Source organism: Phaethon lepturus, unplaced genomic scaffold, assembly GCF_000687285.1.
Source record: "Phaethon lepturus isolate BGI_N335 unplaced genomic scaffold, ASM68728v1 scaffold14149, whole genome shotgun sequence".
NCBI lineage: Eukaryota > Metazoa > Chordata > Aves > Phaethontiformes > Phaethontidae > Phaethon > Phaethon lepturus.
The window spans coordinates 7,427-17,064 of record NW_010565616.1 but is presented as its reverse complement, the minus strand read 5'-3'; the positions used below and the strand labels follow the sequence as shown (position 1 = coordinate 17,064).

The 9,638-nt window shown below is 43.5% G+C and overlaps 1 protein-coding gene across 1 annotated transcript in view; it reads left to right on the top strand.

Annotated features, from left to right (window-relative positions):
• The window catches only part of USO1 (USO1 vesicle transport factor), a gene marked incomplete at its 5' end in the record, with an annotated part of 36,199 nt that extends 26,845 nt beyond the window's left edge, over nucleotides 1-9,354 (top strand). Inside the window, 9 exons of the mRNA XM_010295243.1 lie at nucleotides 350-531; nucleotides 1,503-1,624; nucleotides 2,645-2,783; nucleotides 4,095-4,258; nucleotides 4,867-4,956; nucleotides 5,642-5,728; nucleotides 7,292-7,390; nucleotides 7,860-8,075; nucleotides 9,277-9,354. Of these exons, the coding sequence (XP_010293545.1) occupies nucleotides 350-531; nucleotides 1,503-1,624; nucleotides 2,645-2,783; nucleotides 4,095-4,258; nucleotides 4,867-4,956; nucleotides 5,642-5,728; nucleotides 7,292-7,390; nucleotides 7,860-8,075; nucleotides 9,277-9,354 (1,177 nt within the window). The remainder of the gene's footprint in view (nucleotides 1-349; nucleotides 532-1,502; nucleotides 1,625-2,644; nucleotides 2,784-4,094; nucleotides 4,259-4,866; nucleotides 4,957-5,641; nucleotides 5,729-7,291; nucleotides 7,391-7,859; nucleotides 8,076-9,276) is intronic.
• Nucleotides 9,355-9,638: the final 284 nt, after the last annotated feature.

The window sequence follows — 9,638 nt, the reverse complement described above, 5'->3', positions numbered from 1 at the left end:
AGGTTCTGTGAATGGCAGATGGTGGTTTAAGCGGCTTTTAAATGAGGTGATGCAGTCGAGAATATTTGGTTGAAGGTTTTCTATGCACGTTCCTTTTGGGATACAAAATAACTGACCCACCTCTACCTCAGCAAAGCAGATGGTTGTTCTGCAGAGGGTCCTCCTAACCTCTGCATTCTTTGGGCTGAGAACAGATGTCAGTGGCAACTGAAAACTGTCTCTTGAATCAGGTGCAATTAAGACTTGACACAGATAATCAAAATAGTAACTGCGAAAACCATCTTGAGGGAAGAATGGGTTCATTTCTTCTCAGCTGTTGCACTGTGATTGATGTGTTTCTTCCTCCTAGAGAGAAGCTGAAACAGCTGATTGAGAAGAGGATTGGCAGAGAGAACTTCATTGAGAAGCTTGGCTTCATTAGCAAACATGAACTTTATTCCAGAGCTGCTCAGAAACCACAGCCTAGTTTTTCTAGCCCGGACCATATGATGTTTGATCATGAATTCACTAAGCTTGTAAAGGAACTGGAAGGTGAGATGTTGGGCTTGTTTCTTTAGTTGATGAACTGATGACTGAAATACCAAATGTGCTGATTGTGACCCTGTTAAAAGTGGCATCACGGTACTAAAATGGAGCGTTCTGAAAAATGTGTTACAGCAATAGCTGTAAGAAATCATGTACCCAAGCTCACAGTTCAATTATTTGAGTAAAAATACTCCCAGTACAAGCCCATAATCAGGGTAACTGTAACTGGCTAACTTCATATTCTTAGGTGAAATGATTCGTAACACTTGCTATGAGTTACCACACTGTGGCCAAGAGGTGTATTGCCCTGTTCTTACCTGAAGACTCCAGTACTGAGGACATAAAATGGTCACAGAAGCTCAACTCATGGAAGTATGCAATGTAGATATTTGCTGTTTCTAACTGATTTATTAAGAGAACATATGAATGCTGCATTTCCTGGCTTGTGAGAAAATGATAGGGACTTTCTGCAGTGTTTTCTGTCCTTCTCAAAAGAGACAGGTTGTCATCATCCTTAACATCTAACTCATGTCCTGTTTATTAATATGGCCCAACTTAAATCAGTCTAGAGAATGAGAAAATCTTGAAGCGGCAACAGTGAAGGTGGTTTTGCCCTACCACCTTTCATCTCTGTGGTGCCCGTGTAGTCCTATGTCTGTCACTCATTTGCACAATGACTTGGGCAATGTTTGTAGTAGAGCCATAATGCGAGTAAAACATGCCTTGTCTGATAGGGAGGATTCAAAACACTCATTTGCTTTTCTGAAACTATAAAACACAAAGTGTGCAAACCTTGCTATAAAAAGTCACTGTTTCCTGTTTTCTTAAACCTGTTTGTGACAATTGCTTTTCTTTAAGGTGCAGGTTGAGTTTCTAATGCCATGAACTCGGTTAAACTGGGTGAGGCTGTGAGACTGTTTTGAGGACAGAAAAGATAAGTGACCTGGGCTTTAGTTGACAGAAGCTGTTTTTGACAGGTGTCATAAGTAAAGCTATTTACAAGTCCAGCGAGGAAGATAAAAAGGAGGAGGAGGTCAAGAAGACATTGGAACAGCATGACAACATTGTGACTCACTACAAAAAAGTCATTAGAGAGCAGGTAAGAAGGAGTTACGCTCTACACGTGCCTCCAGGAATTGTTTGTTCTGGCTTTCGGAGGCCCCGCGGTGCAGTTTGATACCGAATGTTCCAAAACAAGTGACAAGGAATCTAGCAAAGCAGAAAAACGTCTAAAACCACTTAAGCCAAGAATTTCTGGTTGAACTAAAATGTCACTGTTTAGAGTACTGATTAAGTTGAATTCTTTTCCTGGGACACATCTGGTCATTCCTGTGGTTACGGGTTTCTTTTCAAATAACCGACTGCATAACGTGCAGCCCTGAGCAAAGAGATGTAGTTCGCAGTTCTGTGCTCTCACCTTTGAAAAGCTGACAGATGAAATGAAGCAGTGAAGTTTGAGTTTACCTGCTGTGGTTGGACTCTGAAAAATTTTTCTTCCAAGGGTGGTTCGCTTGTTTTGTTGCCACAGCTTAGATCGAGAAGTAGAGGAGCGCAGCTCATGGATTTAAGTAGCTAATGGGGAACTGGCAGGTGCTTTTTGTTCAGGGATCTGGAATGGACAGAGAGTATAGGCTGTGTGTGTACAATTAAGTGGCACTTTTGAACAGCCCGTGAGGCTTTATTGAGCATGTGATGACTGCAATTACCACGACTTGTTTAAAGACTCTCAAAGTGGACCAAACGCGTGCAGGCTTCGGTGTGATGGAGAAAAATTACCATCATCAGATTTCACGTATTTCTTCCTTTTTTTCTCCTCCTGGCCCTGGTGTGGGAATGCTAGAGGTGTCCCCCAAAAGATTGAGGAAGCATTGGTCTGGTGTGACAGGCTTCTGCTGTCTTCGCCAGGCTTTTTTCCTGGGTTTTTCCTTTTTTCCTTTATCTCTTGCACGAGGCTGTTGTGCTCATCTGTCACAGTGTCTGTGACGCACTGGTAGTGTCGCTAACCAGTAGCATGTAACGGTGCACTTAAGATTTTTGTCTGTCTTTTTGCCTTCCTGACAGTGTTGTATTCAAAAGTGTAATTACTCCAAGTTCCTTTTTTTTTTTCTTCCATTCACAGGATCAGGAGCTTGAAGAATTAAAACAAAGAATTAACGCTTTAACATCTCAAAATGAACAGCTCCAAGCAACAGTTACACAGCAAGTGTCACAGATCCAACAGCATAAGGACCAATATAATCTCCTGAAAGTACAGATAGGTAGGCTTCAGGAAGAATAAAAAACCCAAATAATCTTGCTAGTGCAAGGATGTTGTGTGATTTCTGGCAAGCTACAGAAGAGCTCTAGCGGACAGCCTTCTATTGCTTCAGGCATGCTGTTGTACCTTCTGCAGCATACGAAAACTTCCCAGAGGGATAAAGTAATTTTATTTTTCTAGTTGATGTTGAGCTTTGCAAACCATTTATTTCAAGCATCACATTTGCTTCATTATCTAAAAATACGAGGTTTTGCTTTAGGTGCCTTGAGACTTAAGATAATTAAAGCACAGTGAGAACAGAGAGGAGAGCCTGAAAATGTGCATGAGGTATAATTTGTTCTTGCTTTGTGCTTAACTCTTGGGTCTCCTGAAATAATAGTACCATTTTCCGCAAGACACGTTTGAGCACCGGAGCTAGGGCCCATCTGTCCCGTAGGCCTGCTCGTGGGGAAAACAAGCGCCCGAAGAAGACTGCTGTAGACCTGACAGTTCACCTAGATGGACGCATGGAAATACTGGGGTTAGCAATGGCTTCTGACCTGATCCCAGTATCACTTGGGTTGCCCGTGGTGAAAAGCCAAGCCCTTCCTTGCCACTGTAGCTGCTTTCCTGCAGGTGTGCCTGGTGAGGGGTCAGAGCTGCAGCTTGCTGTAGGAATGGATGGCTACCAGGGAGCTGCTGGCAGAGGCTTTCTACGCCTTTGTTTTTTAGTCCAAAACAGTCGTTGCCTGTTCAGACTTACAACATGAACAGATGGGCCACGGTGCGTGCTGAGTTTGGGTCTCTGAATGAAAGCGTGAAGTAGGGAAGACTTGCGGAATGGCAGCTGTGCGAGATGAGGTTGAGGCCTGTTACTGTCACTAGACTAGAGATTGCTAACTGAATGCTTAAATCAGGACAGTACTTGCAAGCTATTCCCAGGTCAAGATGCCTGATAAGCTGTATATGACGTGATTTCAGAAAACAATTCTGCCTTAAGGATTATTCATGATCACAGATACCTAAGGAAACAATTGTCCTTCCGCTGTAGAATGGTTTGCCTGTGAACTTCATTAGGATGAAGTGAATGATGGAAGCGGCGTGCAGGTGCAGCCACAAATATATTCTTGGAGGAATGGCCAACTAGAGCTCTTAATTCAACTTTTGATAGAGAATTCTTAAATGCTCTGCTTCGGTTCTGGAGTTAGAATGGATTGTTTTGCCCTGCGGGGCGGGTGGAGGACGGGCCAGAAATATTTTGATTGTGGTGCTTGAAGCTAACTTCAAAATGATGATGTTGTTTGTGATCTTTGTTACAAACTCTGCCTTTTAGGAAAGGACAGTCAGCATCATAATTCCCACAGCGATACGTTTCAGATGAATGGCATTCAGACGGAAGAAGCGAGCAAATTGAAAGAGGAGTTGGAAGAATGGAAAAACAAGCACGAACTGCTGCAAGGGCAGTTAAGGGAAAGGGATTCCACGATTGAAAAACTGGTAAGCGCTAACTGTCTCAGCAGAATTTGATGGGGCTTCCAGTTCCTGCTTGGAAATGTAATTTGCCTTAAGCTGTGTAAGTCCCCATTATGATGCCAGTCAAGCAGCCGTAGCTGATTGCATGCTGGTAATACGAACTACGGCGGGAGGTGGCTTGAGCAGAGCCTTCTGTGCTCCGCACTCTTCCCAAGAGTAATTTGTGCAGCTGAGCTGTCAGACTGTGGAATCTGTGGTTTTTTAGCATGTTTTGGGTGGGGAAAAAATGGTGGGGGTCTCCTAGGAGCTTAGTGGTGGTAATACTTAAGACATATGGTGGCCTGCGTTTGGCGGCCTGCTTGTCAAAACGCGGTATGACACGTGCTGCTTTTATTTTGTGTATGGCTTCTGTGTTCGGATTGGTGAAAGATGCTTCTGCATCCACCTTAGAGGAGACGGTCCAGCTGCTGCCTTAGGATCAGAGAGCTTTATGACGTGCATTTCTTAGCCTGCTTGCACCTTCCCTGCTGCGAACCGTGATTGTGCAAGCACACAGTTTGCTTTGGGTCCTGACAACATGACTGTATTTAGTCTGTGTAGTTCTATGGCTGATTTGCCTGTTGCTATTACAGAAATCTTCGCAGCTGGAGATGGGAACAACAGAACAGTCTTCACAGACCAGCAAATCCGGTGGTTTGGAGCTCAGTAATGAACTACAGAAGGTGGTGAACTTGTGGTATTTCAGCAAAGCTGCATTGAACAGTGGCAGCTCGGTGTGGGATGGGAAGGGAGCTTTGTCAAACTCTGGGGGGAGCATCGATTCCTGAGTGTGTTGGGTGTTTTTAATGGCGTACCTGTATGTGATGACGGTACTAATCTTGGAGCATCAAGATTATACATCCAAAACCCAATCAGTTGTTTTTGCTAAGGAGTCGTCTTTGCACTAGAAGATGCTTCAACTGACTGTTCAGACTTGCAAAATCTGTTTATCTGTTGCAGAACATATATTTAAATGTTGGTATGACAGCTCCCAGGTATTAGATGTACAGCATAGAGTCAGCATTTAAATGTTGGCAGGTTCAATAATTTAAGGTAGCTGTTGCTCAAAAAATACCTAGCAGAGCGGTGTGAAACAACTTTATAAACGTGACTGAGGCTTAGACAGGTACCTTGGCTGTGCATTCCACAGAACAGAGTTTCTAAGAGCAGGGCCAGAAGTGGTGCATGTTGCTGACAAGTTTGTCTCCTAGAGAAATGGCTGCTCTGCCCTTGCTGAGACACACACAGCTTTCCTGTCATGTACGCTAGTTAGTCTGGTAGCATTTAACTTAGGAAAAAATTTATGTGAATAGGTAGCTCGCTTTATCAAATAAAATTAAAAGTATGTTTTCTCTTTGTTTCCCAAAGGAATTAGAAATGCTCAGGACTCAGGTACAACTACAGTCTGCAGAAATCTCTAAGCTTCAGACTGAGAATCAAAAGCTACAAGTAATGGTACGAGTTAAGAAGTTCCTTATTTTCTCTTTGGGGACTACATCTTGAAGACTTTGCTTTCCTGCTTATGCTGTCTGTAGCTATTGTCCTAAGCAGTTTGTCTTAAAAATACACATCAGCAAGTGATTCTGACAGTGTTGTAAATGCAGAAGCATGTTACCTAGATAAATCTTTCATGAGGAGAGAGGGGATTTCCAGTCAAGTTAGTGCTCTGTGAGGCCATTGGTCCTTGGTGTTTTTAAATAAAGACATACCAGCTATTTAGTGTTTTAAGCTTATGTCCTAGTCGAAGGAAACGGTCTCCTGTGAGACACAAATGTATGGTATCATGTACATGAGAGATGATAACTGTCAGACACAGTTGAGGATACTCATTTGAAAGTTTACATACAGACTGTGTATGTCTACAGACCTCCAAATACTTCAGAGCTTTTTTTTAGCAGTGTATTGAAAAGATAAGCCAACGAAGCCTTGTAGAATAGCTAAAAAAATGCGTGTCCTCAAAACTAGCTAACAGCATTAGAAAGTGAACGTTGAGCTAGAGAACTTAAAGCACGAGTTGCATGAAAATGTTACAGACGTTTCTAGAGCAGAGCTGACAGATAAAGCCGCAGGAGCATGGGCCACACGAACAATTGAAAGGATGACAATGTGATGTTGGGTGCTCAAGCAGAAGGAGGGTAGCTCCTGTGTATGCTGCTTGATGACCCTTCTGTAAAGGAGACAGGGAAGCTGGACTTGGGTAAACTCTTGCTTCTGGCTGGTTTGTTCTGATTTGTGCACCAAATTCTAATTTCGTTACTGCAAGAAAGAGGACTTGTGTGAGGAAAATACCAAGTGTTTAATGTACAGAAAATGTGAGAGGGGAAGGCTTTTCACACTGTCAAAAGTCTCAGCCGGTTTGATTTAAGATGTCATTGCACGTGTGTTGGCCACGTGTGCTTGTGAGGCAGAGGCACACTGAAGTTTTCTGTGCTGCCACCGGTACTCAGATCTCCTCATTGCCACCCGGCAGACTGCCTGCCTTCCCCAGGGCTTTGACTTACATGTGGTATAGCTGGAGAAGCAATTGTCTCCATTTCATGCCATGTTGCCGGTTTAGCTGAAAGACAGCTGCCACATTTTGGAAATAACTTTGGGTAGGCCTGGCTGAGACTCCAGTTCTGCTATTTTTAGTAGTCACATAAAAAGATGTTTAGCCTAATGAAAAAAAATCTTTGGCATTTAAGAAGCATCTGAGTGAAGGCTGGTGGCCTGTAATGGACAGGGTCTGCCTAGAAAAAAACACCACCTAACAGTCTTTTTAGGGAGCTGCTTCTATGAAACAAGGGTTGCACCTTGTGTTCTCCTTTTTGAGTACATGTGCATGTGTGTTTATTAAGACCCCAAGAAGCATAGGTCTGTTTCCGGATGCCTTGCAGCACAGGATGTAACTACCCCACCTTGGCTACGCTGTAAGAAGAAAATACGCTTTTAAATTCTACAATTGACTGTGTAACGTCTCAGTGTGCTGTCTTTGTATTGAGGCATTCAGTGCTCTGATACTGAATTTCTTGTCCACAGAGCACAACTGCAGATCCTGTGTTAGGAGACCGCACTGCAACAGCAGCAAACAACTCTGAATCGGAGGGGCGACTTCAGCAAGAAATAAAAGAATTGAAGGTTGGTAATGGATGAACACCAAACCAAGTCACTTGATAGTCTGCTTACAGTTAGGAGAACTTCTACAACAGGAAAGGCTTTGGCTGGAAGTGGTTTGTTTCCTCAGCATCTGAAGTGTTTCAGGCTATGTAGGGGAAGCCGGATGTGTCTCCTCCTTGGTTTTTTACTAGGGAAATGTAGGCCTTGTCTGCCTTAAAAGAGTTGCAAGGACCGTCTAGCTGTATTCTGACATGGACAATCCAGTTTGGCTGGGGGAGAAGGTAGCCACGGTTAAGACTTCTACCTGCCTTACTCCTGCTTGGTAATAAGGGAAATTTGGGTAAGGAAGTATGTGGGAGCAAGGCCACAGGGCACTTGATGGGGTTGGAGCTGTTATGGGTAAGTGTACGGAACGTGTTTGTAGGAAACGAGGCTTAAGCTGTTCCTATGCTTATGGTGTAACTCGGTGTGGGATTTTTCTGGTTGCCAGAGTGAAGTCAAAGCCCTTTGCGAGGAAAAAGAATCACTAAAACAGCACCTGGATTCATCCAGTAGTACGGTTGCAATCTTGCAAGATGAGAAAAGTAAACTTCAGCAAGAAGTTGCTGAGTCAAAGAAAGAACAGGATGATCTCCTGGTGCTTTTGGCTGACCAGGATCAGAAGCTATCTGCCCTGAAGATCAAATTGAAGGATCTTGGTGTACCGGTAAGCAAAACAATGGGTCAGGCGAGTTCTTTGATCGGAGGCAGGTCTGAGCAGTCTGGGTATGGCAATACTTGATCCAGTAAGTCTGGTGAGGCATCTTTCTATAAATAGAGGGCGGTTGAACCTATCAGAGTTGCTTTCTGAACTTACATTGGCAGCCACCTATAAAAGATGATGACTGCCTCGTGACAGAAGCGTTTAGCTTAGGGAGGTTGAGAGGTACCTGCCAAATTCCTGTGAGGAAAACTACGTGTCACATACATGAGACCTGACCACGTGCCTGGCCTTGCTGCAGCTTATCCTGGTGGCCAGCTAGAAAGCAGATGATGGCCGTGTTGTAATCCCCATGGATCGGTCCACAGGTAACACAAATGATAACTAGAAGGCTTTGGTCCCCTGCTTAAGCGGTGCTGCAAACTGTCAGAGCAGTTTCTGGGAGCCTCGTCTTCCGGGCAGTTTCTTTGAAGAATCCTTGTGACTCGCAGCTGGATGTGTGACACCAAGGTGGACTTAAAATAGCTGCTGAGCTGCAGTTGTTGGGGCTGAACACCACGTTAGAGCCTCGGTTTCCTCTCAGGAGACAATAATTTGGTATTGTACGCCCTCCTTCTTAAAGGAAGGATTACATTTTGGTAGTTAGAAGTCATCGGTTTAGGTGCAGCAATAGGGTTTTGAATAGTCTGCAGTGGGCGGAGCTGTTATTTGTAGATTTTCCCAAATACTTTTCAGTACATCTTACATGTGTAGCCAAGGAATCTTTTGAGTCTGTTGACTTCTAAATGACTGAAATAAGGAGAAAGTACCCTAGAAGACATAAGCAGCTTGACTCGTGGAATTGCAAAGCACCGGACAGACATGTTTTCCTCCTCAGGCTGTTTGGTGAAGGATGTGCGTTTTAGTTAATGCAAGTGTATGGGAAGCTGAAGCATGTATGAGGTCGCTTGCGCGAGTGTACAGGGCAGAACTGATGCGCTGAATAGCGGCTGCTGTTTGCAGTAGTCCGCCATCCTTAGCAGAGGAGTTAAAAACTCCATGATGTTACAAGATGGCCATTGCCTGTATTAAGCGCGAATTGATGTAGCATGATAATTTTAGGTTAGCTTCAAGCTTCTTTTTACTCCCTCAGCATTTGTCTTGTGTTGAAAAGGTTGGGTCTGAGCAAGGGATGTTACTGCTCACAACAGGTTTTTCTTAATTTCAGGTTGAAGATGAAGATGATATTGAATCTGGAGATCAAGGGGATGAAGATGAGGATGGGGATGAAGAGGAGCAAGACTAGAATGCTTTTGTGTGTTACCATGAAAACTAGATTGCATTGTTATTGGGGAAAAAATGAGATCTATTATTGGTATACAAAGCAAAACATCTGCTTATGAGCAGCAGATGGGAAAATGGCAACCATGGGACTAGTTACAAGTTACTGAAGTGTTTGAAAACCCTTCATACTAGGTAAAGCAAACAAAAATCACTGTTTAAGTTCTACATGAGTATTCCAAATTATACTTGTTTAGAAGTTGCTTTAGACACTGTTTAAAGCATAGGGATGACAATGTTGCTGCCTCA